Source organism: Hevea brasiliensis, chromosome 1, assembly GCF_030052815.1.
Source record: "Hevea brasiliensis isolate MT/VB/25A 57/8 chromosome 1, ASM3005281v1, whole genome shotgun sequence".
Lineage (NCBI taxonomy): Eukaryota > Viridiplantae > Streptophyta > Magnoliopsida > Malpighiales > Euphorbiaceae > Hevea > Hevea brasiliensis.
Window position 1 is genome coordinate 121290160 of NC_079493.1, and position 19817 is coordinate 121309976.

Genomic DNA, 19817 nt, shown 5'->3' on the forward strand with positions numbered 1-19817 from the left:
GAAATGACCAGTTGCTTTTGATAGTTGTTCATAACTATATTGCGTTGGCCCAATACTACCGAGCATTCCCAAGGGAAAAGTTGTCAAAAGCTGCAGGTAAGCGAACCACAATCACTTCAATAAAAATCTTTGACAATATCACACGGGAGGTTTCTTGCAATTATGTATACATGTATGTTACGAGAACAAAGACACCAAACACTGACAACTGTTCATACCATAGTCATTAAATTTGAACCGAATTGACCGATTGAATCAGTAAATCAGTTCTTAAAGTGGTCCAGATTTATAATTGAATTAAATAAGGAAACGACCTCATGTAACTTAGTCAACTCAGGGTTGAACCAATGAACCAATGTGACTTGATTAACTCGGTTGGTTCAATCATTCAATAGAATCTTTTTTTTTTTAAATGTTGGTATAATGAATTTAACTCAAAACCTCATAAGAAGTCTTTAAAATCAAAATAAATTGAACTAACTTGATAGTTATATTTTTTTAATTTCAATATATTTATTTTTAACATATACTTGATATTTCATAAATATTAAAAAGAAAATTATACATTTTTAGAAATTTTTATACATTATATTACTTGAATATTTTTATATAAAATTTAAAAATATTACTAAAAATTATTAAATATAACTTAATAAATGTTAAAGTTTTATTTTAAATAATTCAAATTTAATTAATTTTATGTATTTATATTAATAGGTATTATATTTAATTAATTTTATATATTTAATTAATTTTTTAATGAGCCACTGATAATGACTTAAACCATTTATTGACGCATTGATTGAACTACTGACTCATTCACTCAATCCATTTGACGTGTCCAGCTTTGAACCGGGCTTAATAATTTGTACGGAGGCGCTCAGGCTCCCATCGTCGGACACAAAAGCTTTGGGTGAAGAACCTTCCTCTGTCCCTTCTCGAACTGGTGATGGTGGTCTAGGAGGAGCAACATAAACAACCTTCAATTTGCACTCTTCAACAAGATGCCCTTCCTCTTTATTGAACTAAGAATCAGAAAATAGTAAAAACCCATTAGTGCAAACCATAAACTAAGTTGAATGGACCCCAAAAAAGATAAAAAGAGAACTTACCATCTTTGCATTGACATCCTTTGCAGTAGCTCCAAAACTTGCAGCTAGACTCTGAAGTAAAAACTTGTCCTTGCATTGCATATCAGGAGGCCAAGTAGTTTGTGCTTGCATTGTAACTGATTTAAGTAAATTGACAATCAATCACCAAATAACTTAACACAGAATGAGTGACCATCGCTGATCAGTAAATCAGACACTAATGAAAGAGAAATGTTATCTAAACACAATGAGGTAATTGGAAAGAAGGGAGAGAAAAAGACCTATAACATCACAAGTGGACCTTGGCAACACAATCCCAACATTAGGCCTAACACAGTAGTTTTTTGGATTCGTTGTCATAACCTAAAATTAGCAGCCAAATGAAAATTACAAAATTCTAGAGCACAAGAACATGAGCTTTTTACTAGACGGGTACAACAGAAAAAATAATATTCCAGAAGGGGGTGAGTTTGAACTTACACTTCCTTTGAGAGCAAGTTTTTGAGGTAGAGTAAGGTTTTTCAATGTTAAGACATATGGACTTGTTTAGGAGAGAGATTTCATGGGAGAGGTAAGGTTTTTGGAAGTTTTTAAAAATTAAATATTAGTTATTATCAATCTTTAATCCAAACAATATAACGTTAATGAACCATTATTTATCTTAATTTTCTCCAAAATAACGTAATATTTTACATTACCTTCCATTACTTTACTTTTTCCCAAAAAAACCAAACCTTACCTTATTAAATTCCTCCCAAATGAAATGTTAATTACCAAAAGGTGAAATTATGCCGAGTTGAAAAGTTAAACCTTCTGCCTTCACCTATTTGATGACTGAATTAAGTTTAAAAACCTTGTTTGTCTCAATTAATGTGTGCATTTGGTCAATATTAATTTTATTTATTATAAATTTAATTAGTATTAGGCTAAATGACAAAAAAAAATATTTATATCAATTATCAATTTTAACTAATGATAGCAATGAGTTAGGTATTTGTGAGTACCCGATCTGAATGAACCCTGATGGGACACATTTGGATAGTATATAATCAAATTTAGATTTGAGATGAGTTTGACTTTGCTAGAAATAATACTCGTGATAGATTCAAATTTCGGTAGGACGATATTCGCAGATACCTTATCCATTATCATCCCTAATTTTAATCAAACCTTTTAATTTTATAAATTTAATCATAAACTTTTGATATTGTCTTCAATTTTCGTGATTATATTTAATTAAAAACAATTAAACTTATCATTTAAAAATTATTCAAATATTTTTATTTATATATCAATTTTATCTCATCTATTTAATTTTATTAATTTATTCAATAATTTTAATATTTTTAATAATTTTAGCAAACTTCTTATATATATATATATATATATATTGCATAACATATTTAATATTGTAATCTTAATTTTAATTTTTCTTTCTCTCTTTCTATTATAATTTTAATTTATATTTTTCTCATCAAGCATTTATTCAATGAAATATTATTTTTATTTAATTTATTTAAGAATAATAATAATGCTTAATTATAACTAGTAATTTATTTTTTGGAAAAAATTTTTAAAACAAAATTAATAATATTTTATATTTAGTAATTTATTAATTTTTAACAGAAATTACCAAAGCAAAATTAATAATATTTTATACTTTAATTTTTTTTATTTAATTTAATTTTAAATTAAAAAATAATTTTATTTTTTATTTAAAAATTATAAAATAAAATAATTAATAAAAAATTAAAATACCCAGCTCTATTTTATTTTTTAATTATTTTATTTAATAATTATACAATAAAATCTATATATATATATATATATATATATATATATATATATATATATATATTTCATCATTATACTAAACAAAAATTTTTGCTGGAGTCCCGCCCTCAAAATATTCCAAATCTTCATACTCTACCTCTTATTTTTTCTGTTTAACCCGTCTAGTAAAAGGCTCCTAAGAACTACCAAAAATCATACCGAAAGGATTACAATGAATGCCTGAAAAAATTTGAAACTGATTAATTTACCTTGAAAGCCACATAATAGCCGCTATTATCTAACAGGTGTAGGGAACAAGAGATCAATTCAACTTGTCCGGAGAAAAGAAAAAATAAAAAAGAAAAAATTTAGAAAAAAAAAATCGAAAGAGGAAAAGCAAAAACAAGAATCTGAAAACAGAGACAAGCAGGCAGCTTAGCTAAGCAAAACTTAGTTGTGAAGGAGCTTACATGAAAATTGAAGCTCCTGAGGCTCGACGCTGAGAAGGTAGCCGGAACCCATTCCGCTGCGATCGGCGATAAAGCGATGGAGAGAGGAAGCGATCCAAGTAAAAACGAGAGAGAGAGAGAGAGAGAGAGAGAGCGCGCAAAGCCAAAGAAACAACGTGCAAAACAGTGTCTGACTCAGTTGGGGTTTATTGTTTTTTATTTTTTAACCAAAATAATGGTGGTGGGTACGAAGGAATGTAAATTAAAAAAGAAAAATTATCAAACTGGTATTGAATTTTAAAGATTAATTTTTTTTAATAAAAATATTATTATAGATATTATTAAAAAAAATAATTTTAAAAAAATATTTTATTACTTTAATATTTTTATAATTAAAATTTATTAAATTTATTTTTCAATTATTTTTTAATACTCTCTTACTTACATATTTAAAAAAGTAATTTTTTTAATAATAATTTTAATAACAACACTAAACCTTGTATATGTGCAGTGTTATTTATACATTTCTTCATTTTGTCTCCAGGTAAATTACATCTTTGAAAAAAAAATAATTTTTTTTTTTATAATTTCTTTCATATGGACAAACAAGAAGAAGGAAGATCAATGCCTTTTATTTTTCATTTTTTGATAAAATTTGATACACTGTATATATTAAAAAAATTAATCAATTCCTTTAATCTCTCAGTAATCATGAAATAATATAAAGAATTTATGTTTTAATATAAAAAATATAATTCAAAAAATTAAATACAAATATTTAAATAATTTTTAAAAAATTGTGAATTCATAGATTCAATCTTCATTCAGAATATGCTTGTCAATACGTTATAAATTTAAAATATAAAAATTAATTAATTAATTTTATTAAAATAATAAAATTAAATAACAGTATTTAAAAAAAATGACAGCATTAACTAATTAAAAATTTTGTGAAAATTAAATAATTTAATGAAAATAAAATATGAACTAAATAATATTAATTTTTAAATAATTAAAATACATAATATTTTTCTCAAAATAAAATTAAATCCATCAAATCGATTTAATTTATTTTTTAATTAAAAAAAAAAAGCTTATGCGTTGTCGTTGAGCGTAGAACAGTAGGAGTCGTGGCGCGTGGAATTGTGGAGTTGGAATGAGTCCAAATATTCTATTATATAAGAAAGAGAACTATTAAAATGAAGCTTCCATGTATGATATAAAATAATCATGTTGAGACTTGTCGAATATTAAAATTCCAACCAATAAGGATTAATTGCTGACTAAGTAAAGCCTTGACAATATTTATAAATTCACGCATAAATGCATCCTCAATCGATATGGGAGTCCAAAAACTTAGCCTCAATTGGCACACCCACTAACTCGCGGATCTCATTATTAATCGGCTTTGCCATTTATGTCTATAATAATAATAATAATAATAATAATAATAGAATATATAAGTGGTTATAATCTGTTAATTTAACGTTAAAAATATAATGTCATCATCTTATTAGTAGATTAATTGGCTATTCTAATTTATCCTCTTATTAATATATTAATTGGCTTTGCTATTTATATCTATTATAATAATTCAGTTATGCTAATGACTATATCATTTGGTGAAACAACTATATATAATAAGTGAATGCATGAAAACAAATTGTCCAAGCTAGGTTGATGGAGAAATATAGAGATGTGAAGAAAGATCTGCACATAGTTTTTATTGATTTGGAGAAGGTTTATGATAGTGTTCCAAGAGATGTCTTATGGAATGTGTTAGAACAAAAGAGGGTATCTATTAGGTACATACAAGTGTTGAAAGATATGTATGAAGGAGCAACTACTATTGTGCGCACGGTGGGAGGGGACACAAGAGATTTTTCGATCTCAATTGGATTACACCAAGGATCAGCCATAAGCCCTTACCTTTTAACATTAGTTTTAGATGAATTGACGAAACATATACAAGAGAGTATTCCTTGGTGCATGATGTTTGCGGATGATATTGTTCTGATAGATGAGACACGAGAAGAAGTCAATAGAAAGCTAGAGCTTTGGAGAAGTGCTCTAAAGTCAAGGGGTTTTAAGTTAAGTAGAACGAAGACAGAATACATGTATTGCAAGTTCAGTGAAGGCCAAACTGGTGATAGGGGAGGAGTTAGTTTGAATGGAGTGGTACTGTCCCAAAGTAATCACTTTAAATATTTAGGCTCAGTCTTTCAAGTAGATGGGGAATGTGAGGAAGATGTTAGTCATAGGATTAAAGCTGGATGGTTGAAGTAGAGACGTGCCACGGGAGTTTTATGTGATCCTAAGATTCCCAATAAATTGAAAGGAAAATTTTACCGTACAGCCATATGACCGGCTATGTTATATGGTAGTGAGTGTTGGGTACTGAAAGAGTCGTATGCGTCTAAGATAAGAGTTGCAGAGATGAGAATGTTAAGGTGGATGAGTGGCCATACTAGACTAGATAAAGTCCGTAATGAGAGTATTAGAGAAAAGGTAGGAGTGGTGCCAATTGAAGATAAGTTGAGAGAAGGGAGATTGAGGTGGTTTGGTCATGTGAAGCGTAAAAATACGAAGGCTCCAGTTAGACAAGTAGAGCACATTAGGTTAGAGGATAGAAAGAAAAAAAGGGGTAGACCTAAATTGACTTGGAGGAGAATAGTACAATATGACCTATAAGCATTACACATTTCTGAGGACTTAACCCAAAATCGTTTAGAGTGGAGAAAGCGAATCCATATAACCGACCCCAAATTTTTGGGATAAAAGCTTTGTTGAGTTGAGTTGAGTTGAGTTGAGTTTATATTGACGCAGCCCATACGCAACCAAGCCGGTCGCAAAATGCAAATATTTTTTTATGATTAGTTTTAATGAAAATTTAATCTAAAACCACATGATTTTAAATACAAGTTGATTATTAGTAAGTCTTATTAACAATATACAACTATTTGTGCATATAGAGATATTGTTACTTAATTCAGTTTATTATAAACTCAAAATATAAATATGTGAGACATACATATATAATAGATGAATTTTATCATTCACCTTATATCTATCATGAATTAGTTCTAGATAAAAAAAAAATTCATGCGTATGCAGACGCAGGGATTCCCACTAAAAAAAGGAAAAAAAAATTCATACCAGTAAACAATAGTTTTTCAAAAATATTTAATATAAATGTCGCTTTAAGATTTAGACAACTTTGACATTCTTAATTTAAAATTACTTACCAAATGTTTTCCCAAATTTAAAATAAGTGATATCGATATGTATGTATTTTGAATTTATAATGAACTGAATTTAGGTAAGTTTTTCTCTAATTTATATTAGCCTGAAATGAAAAAACTGAGTTCACTTCGTTGCTTAATTAATACCATGATTTTGCCAAATGAAAGGGAATCTAGAGGTTTCTTTTCTATGAAAGGGAATTCTGATTCGCTTGTATAATTTTTTCTCCTTTTCAGATTACAGATTTTGGACTAGCTAAAATGCTTTTGGATTATCAAACTCATGTTTCTTCTAAATTAAAGGGAACTTATGGATAAGATATATTTGTTAATTATATCCCATCCATTAAGTAGAATTGAATTATAAGACCCTTGATCATTAAGTAATTTTAGTCAAATAGAAGTCTAAATTAATTAGGATATAAGTGTTAAATTTTAATATAAATTATTATTAATTTATTTCATATTATAAATAAATTAAAGTAAGTACCAAAAAGGGTAATAATTATGTGGAACTTATATGGAGCTTTCATGGAGCAAGACAGGGATAAACATATCATACTATAAGAGAAAATCCTTTTTCAAGGGTAACTTACTCCAATAACAACTGCAATTATTTTAACGTAAATTTTTAAAATGATAATTTTATATGCAATATGTAGTAATAATAAAATTTTATCAGATAAATAATAAAAATCAATTTTTTTCCGCATTTTTTAACCCACTTTTGTATTAAAATTGAATTAACTAAATATTTCGTAAATTAAAATTAATTTTATTTGCAAAAAAACTAATTTTGGCATGTAAATAAATTAAATTAAATATTTGTTAACTTATAAAATAAATTGTCATGTTAGAAATAAATTATTTTAGGTTGTAATTATTTGGGCTTAAGTTTTTTTTTAGAATAAAATACACATGTGTATAATTTAATTAGTTTAATTATCTTTAGAGTAATTTAGTAAATTAATTAGTTAAATAGGAACTTAGGGTTGTTTGTAAATTGAATTTGTTTATAAATTAAATTATCAATAATTAATTAATTTTATTCACTCAGTAAATGTCATTTAATTAAATTTAGCAACCCTATAGATAGGAATATTTGTGCATGAAAATTTTTTATAAGCCATAACCACTATTTGAACTATTTGAGTGTGTAGGTTTAGAAATTGCACATTTAAGTAATAAGTTTAATAAAAAAAAATAATAAATAAGACTTTTAGAAATATTAGTAGAGGATTGACACTCTAATTAATCAGGTTAGACTAGGCGTAAGGGGTGTCTAACATCTTCCACTTACATACCTACTATCATGAACCTAGACTTTGAGTTGTAGTGACGATGATTGTGGAACCTCTACAAGGAGTAAGTTGTTATTTATGACCCTATTGGAAAATTGTGTGCACCAATCAAATCCCTGTTGTTATCCCTTCAGAAATTGATGCCTCAGTCAGATGTCCATCAGAAGAAATAATGAATATGTCCTAGTTATTACCTAGGTGATAACTCTTGTCTGTCTACGCTTTTGTGGCATAAATCTTTAGTATCGTGATAATATTATGGGAGGATGGTATTTATCAGTGAACTCGATTCTATTAAAATTATATAAATTGCACGTCTAGAAAATATTAGCTAAGGAGATGGTACTTAAGTGAGACTGATGTGACTCCAACATTTTTCCAGAGCATTACTTAGTGCACTTTATGTAATCTTAATAGATGATCTTTCGCCTCACGCTACATGACCCCATAGTTTGGTGACTTCACTAGGGACTAATGGATAGTTAATCTAACATATTTATAATAGTCTAATATTATTCCTTTGTTAAACTTTTTTACATTGCACTACACTATAACATGGATCACACTTACCCTTCTAGCCCGCTAGTACTAACTGAAGAGGCATAATTCCACTCAAGCTATGGAAAATTAGTGAATGCTAACACCCCATGCTCATATATTTAGGTATATAAAAGAGCCACAGCTCCAGCTGTTGTGCTTAATGGAAAAGCTCTCACATGGGTAGCCCTTTCTCTTACCCAATGAAACCCATGAGCACTAGATTTCAGCCCTAGGCACCCTGTAGATTTGTTGTGTTGAAATTATGGCCTTATTGTCCAAACTATAAATCTTAGTGGTAGTTGAAATGAACCTAGACCTATGTATAAACCTAATGTGTGTATAGGGCTAGGTCCATTTCAAAACCAATGTTAGGTAAGAGGATGCCTACTTATGGTTAAACTTTAAAGATATAACTATTGTTTGTGAAGGAAGGACCATCCTAGACCATGCCTATTGATGTCTCTAGTGTACCAAAGCTTAGGATAGATTTCTACCCTATGTGAGATTGGAGGTATAAAGGGCCAAAGATACAATTGCAGTAAAAGATTTCGATTTGCTTTTGGTTTTAATTTTTTGGTTTGATTTGAATATTTTGGTTTTGATTTTGTAAATTTTAGTTTTAAAGGTAAAAGTAAAGATAAAGGTGAAATTGCATATTCATACTAGCATTCGTGCATTGCATTTGTATACATAACATGCCTGATTAATGCTTAAACCTTATTTTTGTAACAAACATAGCACCAAAACACAACAAAGAGACTTTCAATTAAGTCACTTAGGTTAGAAAAGGGAATAGACTAGTAAGGATTTCACCTGCACTAGTTAAGATGAAAGACACTATGGCCATGTTTAAGAAAATGCTTGATGAAACCTTAAACACCAAGATGTCTAAGTTGGAAGAGAAAATTATGGTCAACTTTGGAAAGAGGCCGGGGGTAAGCCAATGAAGTGGCATTAAGATAGAAAAGGCTAAGGAAGAGGGTGATAAGAAGAAAGGTTCTAATAATTTCTGGGATTTAGTGAGGCATCTAGTTTTATCTAAGGTAGCCAAGGATGTTCTGGCCATTCAGTGTTTGACTTTGGCTTCTAAATCTTCATTTAGCATTGAAGGGAGGACTTTGGATCAATTTAGGAGTTCTTTGCTCCAATTACTGCAAAGGTCTTGATTTACTGCCAAGATTGGTTGAGAAGTGAAAGCAAATGTATCCAACTTAAATAATCCATTAAACAGCTTGAAAGCTGGAAGCTAGGTATAACTATTGCAACAAATATTGTATGATTTTAATTATTCACTGTTTGCAACTTTTTTTTTTAACTTATTTTCTTTTTCACATAATGAAATTCAAAGATTACTCAAGATTCTGAATTTATGGAGATTATTATTCTATCTATTAGAGTTTATTAGTAGATATTGTGAGTTGTTAATTGACTTGATTTTTCTTTTTACCTTTATTAATTCAAAATTATTCATCTATTAATATATTTATTGTGTGAAAATGAAAGTGGCATTATCTTAGAGGAAGGCTTTGAGAAGTTCTTTTTATGTGGAAAATATGGCTATAAGGAATTTGGAAGTTGTTGTGGTGGTTTTTTTTTTCTTTTTGCAAAATGTGAGTGAAACTTTATATCATATATATATATATATATATATATATATATATATTTATTTATTTATTTATTTATTTTGATATCAATTTACTGTTATTTATACTTTAGAATGTGAAAAATATGATCGTACTTATTATAGATATTTAGTGTTATAATGTAAATAAATTTAATTGTGCATATTTTATATGAAATAACTATTAAATTTTATTAATTTACAAAATATAATCACCTTAAAATAATAAAATAAATCATAAAAAAATCACATTGATTACATAAAAAAATTATTTAATTTAATTCCTTCAGGATTTATTCCAAATTCTCCTTAAGCAAAGTATATATAATTAATTTTATGAATTAAACTACCATGAGAATAATTATTCAATTTCTTTAAAATATCATTTAAATCACATACACTAAAATTAGACTTCATCAACATAATGCATTTCAAGAATAAAAATAAATAAATAATAATAAGTTTGAAAAAAAGTCAGGTGTTACATCAACAATCAACAAAATCTAACAAAACGAAAACAATGGCTTGAGATTTTGCCCTCCTGTTGCTAGCTCGCGCTTGCACTTCTAGTGAACTGAGCTGCTAGCTTGCACTTCATCTTGACATCTCCTTGAAGAACCACAATACCCAGATTAAGATGCACAAGAAGATGGGTAATGGAACTCCAGGATGCTAGTCGTTGAGCTTGGATAGGATTGAAATGGCTTGCGGCGGAGCAGAGGGATCTATAAGAGACCTCGACGGAAACGTAGGCCGCTGGGTCTGGAAGGGTTTATCAGAAAACAGTTGCTTTTTTTTTATTTTTTATTAAATTAATCAAATCGAATCGAAAAATTGATATTTTTAAAAAAATTATAATTGAAAATGAATGAAAAATTAAAAAACCAAACTGAAAAATCTAATTAAAATGTTAATTTTTTCCATTATAACCGATTTCTACTCACATACATCCGCAAATGTACTACTAGATGGATTTTCATGAATGGTGTTAGAGAAGTTGTTAGAGTCTAAGTCCAATTGGAATTAGGAAGTATAATTAATTTAGAAAGTATAATTAGTTTAGGAAGTTTAGTAGAATTTAAATTATTAAGTTTAATAATTAGAGTCCTAAAAGAACTAGGTTTTAATGGCCTATATATATAAATAGTTGGTTGGCCATTATATAAAATGTATTGAAGAGAGCCCATAAAGTGGAGAAGTGTGTTGAATTCCGTGAGTTTTAATTGAGTGATTTTGAGTGTGAGAAAAATAATTAGTGGTTGTAATTATTTTTCCTTGATAATGAATTTTTTTGGTGGAATATGTTTACGAGAAACCATGTTAAATTTTGTGTTCTTTATTTTGTGAGGGTGTAGTTTTTCACAACAAGTGGTATCAGAGCCTGGTTCGAGGTGTCAAAGATGGTGAGCACAAAATTTGAGGTGAAGCCGTTCGATGGGATAAATAATTTCAGTTTATGGCAAAGCACCGTGAAAGATGTCCTTGTATAATAAGAATTAATTAAAGCATTGAATGAGAAGAAACCAGCGACTATGAAAGATGATGATTGGGAGGAGCTTCAACAAAGGGCTGTGAGTACGATTAGATTGACGTTAACTCCAGATGTGAAGCACAATATCTTGGAGGAGACCTCGCCTATTATTTTGTGGAAGAAATTAGAGAGCCTATATATGTCAAAATTACTCACAAATCGTTTGTACTTGAAGAATGAGTTGTATCAACTCAGAATGGATGAAGGTACTGACGTGAGAGATCACCTTAATATTTTTAATAAATTAATTACCCAATTGGCTAGTATTGGTGTGAAGGTTAATGAAGAAGATAAAGCCTTCTTGCTTTTAACCTCTCTCCCACACTCTTATAAAAGCCTGGTAACAGCTCTAACAGTTGGGAAAGAGACTTTGAAGGTAGACGAGGTTACTGCAGTTATCTTGGATGGTGAGAAGTTTAAGAAGACAGGTAGTAGCAATGAAGGTGGAGATTCTATTGCTGGTTCTAATAGTGGTAGAAGCAATCCACATGGAAACAATTGGATAAGGAATAGTAGATCGAGTTCGAGACCAAGAGTAGACCACAAAGATAGAGAATGCTACTACTGTTATGAGAAGGGTCACATTCAATACCATTGTATGAAGATGAAGGAAGATTTTATAGAATTTAAACAATTCAAAAGGAGTCGCAGAAAAGAAAAAGAAGGAACTGCTGCAATTGCAATGGATGATGGTATTGATAGTGAATGTTTGAACGTGGATGATGATAAAGAAAAGGCAAATGATCCATTACAAGATGAGTGGTTAATGGATTCTGCTTGCCCATTCTATATTTGCTCAAAGAATGAGTGGTTTGATGTGATTGAAGAAAAGAAAAGAGAAAAAGTGAAGCTAACCAATGGGAACAAGATGGAAGTTGATGGTATTGGAAGAGTGAAGATCAAGCTGCATGGTGATCAAGTAAAAGTGTTCGATAAAGTGAGATATGTTTCTAAATTTGAAAGGAACTTAATTTCCTTGGGTAAATTGGATTCTTTGGGTTATGGGTGTTCGATTCATAGTGGAGTCATGAGAGTTAGCCAAGGTGCTCTTGTGATCATGAAGAGTGAGAAGATTGGTACAAAGAATCTCTACAAATTGGAAGGAAGCACATTGATTGGAAGAATACAAGTGGAAGCAAGAGGCAACATCAACAATCAAGAGTGCAAGGAAGTACTCAAGAGAAAATTGACTTTTACAAAAATTGTGAAGACTAATTTCATTTGACTTGGAGGTAGAGATTGTTAAAGTCCAAGTACAATTGAAATTAGGAAGTATAATTAATTTAGGAAGTATAATTAGTTTAGAAAGTTTAGTAAAATTTAAATTATTAAGTTTAATAATTAGTGTCCTAAAAGAACTAGGTTTTAGTGGCCTATATATATGAATATTTGGTTAGCCATTATATGAAATATATTACAGAGAGCCCATAAAGTAGAGAGGTGTATTGAATTTAGTGAGTTTTGTTTGAGTGATTTTGAGAGTGAGAAAAATAATTAATGATTGTAATTATTTTTCCGTGATAGTGAATTTATTTGGTAGAGTAGGCTTATGTCGAACCACGTTAAATTTTGTGTCCTTTATTTTATGTGGGTGTGATTTTTCACAACAAAAGTCATAAGTTTTCGTTGTTGGTTTTTGGTAGGTAAATAACCTCGATTCATTAGTTTCTGGAATGATCGGAAGGTTCGACACCATAGGCTGGAGGAGGTTGACATTAGGGTTATCTAGATCAAACAAGAGATACAAGGGTTAAAATAATATTAGAGCAGTCCCATGAGATAGGACTATCGTACAAGAAAATAACAAATAAGTTTTATCAGAAGAAGAGTGGAGATGATAAGTTAAATAACTTTTAATTTTGATGATAAAAGAAGCATGTACGTCATCTATACCTTATATATAGTTGCAATAAGAAATGAAATTTAAATTTTGCAGGAAATTGTTGTCATTACCCATCTTATCATTAGGACTATACCCTTCAAGAGCTCGAAGTACTTGGATGGCATAGCTTATACATCAACTATGCAATCTCTCAATTTTTGAATGCTTTGACAAGAAAATAATATAGTTTCATTTGAATACGTATAGGTGAGCATTTGAAATTATTAATAACTTAGATTTATAAATTATAAATTTCAACATAATATTAAATTTAAATATTTTATCATTTGAAATATACATCTACCCAAGTGAACTTACAGAAAAAGGAGTCTCTAAAATCTGCTAATTAAGAACATAACATGTGGCTAGTTTACGTCCTTCATTTGTGGACAAGACTCTAAAGGATTATAAACACAAGCTGCAGTATAAGCAATCATCCAGTTCATTTCACGTCCATCATAGTATTGCAAGTTGGAATAAAAAAAAACCTATAAATTGTCTGTTCAAAACTTGTGCAATTCGAGTTTTTGCCTAAAAATTGATAAAAAGGGAAAAATAAGTATATATTATTTTTTTTCCATCAAAAAATTTTCTACCATATTTGCAAATGCATGTGCTAATCTTAAGAATTTTGTTTAGCGTGTAGAAATTTTTTGACAATGTACTACAGTGAAAGGATTAAAATACCTTTTCTTTATTTTTAGCATGTAGAATTTTTTTGACAATGTACAACTTTCAATATTTAGGCATAAAAGTGTTAGTATTACTATAATTTTTATTATTTTGTATAATAAATAAAAATTCAATGATAAACAAATGTCATTTAAAATAGTTGGAATAATTTGTAAATTCTAATATTTTACTTTTCTATTTTCCAATTAAAAAATACATAAAATTCATACAATTATGATTTTCATTCTATTTTAAAATTTAAACAAAAAAAATAATGCTTTTATATATATAAATTCATCGCTGAAAATTAAATTATAAAAAACTTGGATTAGCGGCATATTATGGTAGTTGCTAACATCTCGTAGCGAAAATGATTTAGCGATGAATGCATTATGGGTCCGTCACAAATTTGTATAATTAGCGACAGATCCTTCCGCTCATCACTAAATATTTGTTTTCTTGTATTAATTATTATATGCCATTATTATATTTTTAAGTAAAAAATAGAAGTTTGAATTTAACCCTTCAATAAAATTATTCTAAATTCGTCTCTAACGATAGATATATATTAGACATAAAAATAATTATACATTAAAATATGTAAATAATATTTTGACATTAGCTAGATACAAATAAATTAAAATAATATTTTATTACTTCATCTCTTATGTTATAATTAAATATATCTTCTAGTTTATTAAGCTTTCGACCATTATTTTCAATATAATTGTGAGACTTTAATTCACTTTATTTGATTAATTTTTTCGTGAATTAATCAAATTTTAAATGGAATGAGGTAACAAGGAAAAAAAAAAACACATTTATTGATATGTTTTGGCTCTGCCTCTAAATACAAGACCAAAATTTAAAAATACAAATGTTAAGATAAATTTAAAACCTCCAAGGTTGTAAAATTATTCAATTGTGGTTTGGCTTATGTAAATGAATATAAATTTTATATTACTTTAATATCATATAAAGTATAGATTAGTGTCATACCCAACTAACGATGTCCATGCTTTAATATTTAGGTTTTTTTTCAATAATAAGTTCTAAAAGTATCACATCAAATGAATAGATATCTGACTTACTAGATACCTTTTCAGAATGCTCTGAATCTACATAACTATAAGTAAAAGATTTGAGTTACGGAACGTTTCACGAAAACGAAAATTCTTGCTTAGAAGTCAAAATTAATTTGAGTTTTTCTTGGTTATAATTATATATATATATTTTTTACACTATAAGAGAAATAAACATTAAAGACGAAAAGAAAACGTCCTATGTGTCTATTTCATATTGTTATTAGAAAAAGACACTTTTTAAAATATTAGTGTGGTTATTAAAAAATAATTTATTTATAAAATTATTATAATAACAAAATATATTTTTCTAAATTATTTTTTTTAAATAAAATCTAAAATAGTATAAATTTTTCTGAAAAATAAATTTGACCATTCAACTACAATGCTAAACGGCATAATGCCACATATAGATCATAATGCCTACTAATTTCTTCTCTAATATGGATGGAAAAATACAATTGTTTCATCTCTAATTTTTAGTTTTATTATAGTGTTACTATTCTACAAATAGATCATAATACCACCTAAAAAAAAGACCATAATAGCAATGTAATTAAGTAATGAAAAAAAAATAATTGTATCTTACATTTCAGTTCCTACAATTGATCTGGATGGATGAGTAACAGTATCCAAAAAAATAAGATAAGTCCAAAATCTACAATCTAAACAAAATTATCTAAATACATTACTGGATCTATTGTGCCATTGATAATATAATTTGGCATCAAATGCAACAAAAAAAAAATTGATAAAATTTTACTTATGAATTGCATCCAATTATGAAATTTAACCCCGAAATTTCGATATAGTATATAATAATTAATTATATAGATAACACTTTTTGTTTGTTATCTTTTTTATATATAAACTAGTTAAAAAAAATTAGATACTTTTATTCATAATTAACTGACATATGACATAATTAATCATAATAATTTTTATTTAAAAATAAAAAATATTTAAAATTTATAAATTTTTAAAATTTCATTTTAATTTATCTTTCTTTATAAATTTAACTATTAATTTTAGATAATACTTAACTTAATAATTTTAGCTTAAAATATATAATTTATTTAACATAAATATAATTTCAATATATATATAATAAATTATTATAGATAATATAGGTAAGATATAATTACAATGAATAAAAATTATAATTTAAAAACATAAAAATTATATTTATTATATATTTCAAAGCTTTTGAAATTTTACTTTTTTTTTAATATATGTAAATATGTATAAAACACGTGCTAATATATACTATTATTTGACACATGACATAATCAAAAAAGTAATATTTTTATAAAAATTTCATTTCAATTTTTCTTTTTATAATTGTAAATTTAGTTATTAGTATTAGATAATGTTTACTTAATAATTTTATCTTAAGTTATATAATTATTTTAATTCTTATAAATATAAGATAAAATAAAAGTATGTATAAATTAAAATTAATAAAATTTATATATGTATAATTACATATTTTAAAAATTTTCGAATTGTGACATTTTTTTAATATATACAAATAAATATAAAATATTTATTAATATAATATCAAATAAATATTATATAAAAACACTTCATAAAAAAATGAGTGTTTTATAATGCTTAAAACTTAAATATACACATATCACATGTAGATTTATAAATTTTAATTTTCTTTTATTAAGTAAAAGGAAAAAAGTATAAATTTATAATTAATAATATTAAAAAGATAGTCCATCTATAATATATATATATATATATAGTTAAAGACTCAAAACTATTAATTAAAATTTAGCACTTATATCCACCATTACTTAGCACTTGGTATAATTAAAAATAATAATTTTATTTCTTTATTTTAGCTTATATTTTCCTAATTATAGATTTAATTATTGATATTAAATAATGCTTAACTTAATAATTTTATCTTAACTAAGAAATTTTATTTTAATTTATTTTTAGATTATAAATTTATTTATTAGTATTTGATAATTAATACTTAAAATTTTATTTTAAAATTTTAAATTTAATTTTATTAGGCTTATTACTATAATTTAAGAACTAAAAATTTAAAATAGTAAGAATCCATTATAAAATATTAAATTCATGTCATTTTTTCAATTATATTTCTATATGACTAATAAAAATAATTTATTAGGAACGTTAATAAATTATATTTTTTATTTTAGAGATACTCAATCATTAATTATATTTTTTATTTAATGTTTTTACATTATTTTGTACTATCAAGTATATTAAAAGATTCTTTTTACTAATCATATTTTATGAGCTAAGAATTACAATTCTATTTTTCATAAATCTTTGTTTACAATATTTCTCCTACCTTTATTTTAATTTAATTGATTATTTCAGTTTAAACTAAATACTATTGAATCAATATATATATTAATATACAAACTAATATAATAACTTACTTTTTTTATCAATATACAAAAAAAAAAGTAAAAAATAAGTAATTTAAATGATTGAAGTTAATTTAATTTAAATAAAATAAAAAATAAAAAAATAAAAATAAAAATTATTATCACACAACGTGTGAATAAATGACTAATTAAATTATTTATATATATATATATATATATATATATATATATATATATATATATTGGATGATTCGTTGCTGATCTGCAAGAAAATACTTTCAAAAAATGATTCGTTATGGTAAACATAAAACCACTAAACATCTTAAAAGAAGCGTCAAATTGTTAATGGAGATTGGAGGTCTTTTTCGATTCACTTTCTAACATACCTTTAGTAGGGCGGCGATCATCTTTCGTCTTCCTATTGAACAAGCCGCAGAGCCCCATGGCCGCCGGCGAAGTTAATTTCTTGCTAATGTGCTGTTACACCTCTCAGTTAGAGAGAGAGAAAGAGAGTTAAGGTGTTCAGCGACCTTGGGATGAGAAGAAGGGACAAAGGTGTTGCAGGTGATATTTTTGGCCTTGTAATGCTCAATCGCAATTTAAAAAATATATATATATATATGACCGATCAAATTTATATTTGTTTTTGTATATATCTTTTTTTTAAGAGAAAGTACTTGGCAATTGGCATGAAGATGCTCATTAAAGTAGCACGGGCTGGTCGGAAATTTCTTAAGGGTTTGATGATCGGTTGACTATATACACCTGAATATAAATGAAAATTATTTTTATAATATTAATTATTTTTTAATATAATTTATCATAATTGAGATTTAAATTTAAATTTTAAAAAATAAATTCAATATTGTTAGGCTAAAATTTGATGGTGATCGAAACGCAATTTTATATCATCATTTTCGTCTCATTAAGTAATAGATTGAAAATTATTTTTTATTTTAATTTTATTATTTTATAAAATATTTTTTTTAAGTATTATTTTATAAATGATTAAAAATCATATTTTAATATATTATTAAAATTTGAGTAGTATTTATTAATAGTTTAAAAATTAACATTAAATTTATATTATATATTGTAAAATAATATAAATATATATTTTATTAAAAAATTTTATTAATAAAATTTATCTATTAAATAAGTGAATCCTACACGTCATAAAGTTGTATCATCGTAGTTGTGAATCAGCTCACATAAAATTATTATTAGGGTTGAGCATTCGATTTAAGCTGAACTTAACTATCAAAACTAAATTAACTAAATTATCATATTTTAGAAGTCAAACCAAACTGAAATGCATAAAAAATCAAACCAAATCAAATCATTTTAATTTGATTTGGTTCAATTTGAATTGATCGATTTTTGAATTTTGAAAATTTTTTTTATTTAGACTTGTTTCCAAATTATTTATTCTAATTTTAACCTTAATTTGAACTTAATAACCATTAATCAATAAAATTAAAAAAAAAAAAATATATATATATATATATATATATATAATTCATAAATTCTCTATGAAAATAAAGTAATTTGGTTTAGTTTACTTCAACCGATTTTTTCTCTCAGAAATCAAATCAAACCAAAATAACTGAAATTATATATATATAATTCATAAATTCCCTACGAAAATAAAGTAATTTGGTTTAGTTCACTTCAATCGATTTTTTCTCTAAGAAATCAAATCAAACTAAAATAACCAAAATTCTTAAAATTAAAAATTAAATTGAATCAAATTACATTAAAAATCAAACTAAATTACCAAATTATGACAGTTTAATTTAATTTATTCGATTGAAACTGAATAATACTCACCCCTAATCATTACACAAAAAAGGTAAGGGAGAGCTTTTCTTTGTCTTTTTTTTTTAATTTATTTTTTTATTTTTAAAAATTATTAAGACACGAAACTAACACGAAGTATACCGATCAAAACCCAAAGAGAAGTCAACGAGAATATTATTATTGGATAAAAGTTTAATTTGGTTAATATTCAGTCTCAAATATCTTATTTTTCCTTCTTTAAAACCCAAGAAATTCCAATGGCGAAAACCTTCTAAAAGAAAAATCAAACTTAGATAAATTTTTGAAACTTTTAAAAATCTAATTATGTATTTTTAATATTTATTTTGAATTCAAAACTCAAAATGCAAACGTCTGTTTAATTCATCTGAACTTGTAAAGCTAAACTTTTAAATATGGTGCTCCGTTCTTTTTTATTATAGCTCAACTCAAAATTTTGT

At 26.4% G+C, this 19817-nt stretch overlaps 1 protein-coding gene across 1 annotated transcript; it reads right to left on the bottom strand.

Annotated features, from left to right (window-relative positions):
- Nucleotides 1–815: 815 nt before the first annotated feature.
- LOC110650634 (vesicle-associated protein 1-1-like) lies at nucleotides 816–3386 on the bottom strand. Its single transcript, XM_058154507.1, has 5 exons — nucleotides 3335–3386; nucleotides 3134–3195; nucleotides 1373–1454; nucleotides 1113–1228; nucleotides 816–1025 (listed from the first exon to the last, which is right to left on the bottom strand). Exons 1-5 carry the CDS (start codon nucleotides 3384–3386, stop codon nucleotides 816–818), a joined length of 522 nt encoding a protein of 173 aa, XP_058010490.1.
- Between the last annotated feature and the right edge of the window lie 16431 nt (nucleotides 3387–19817).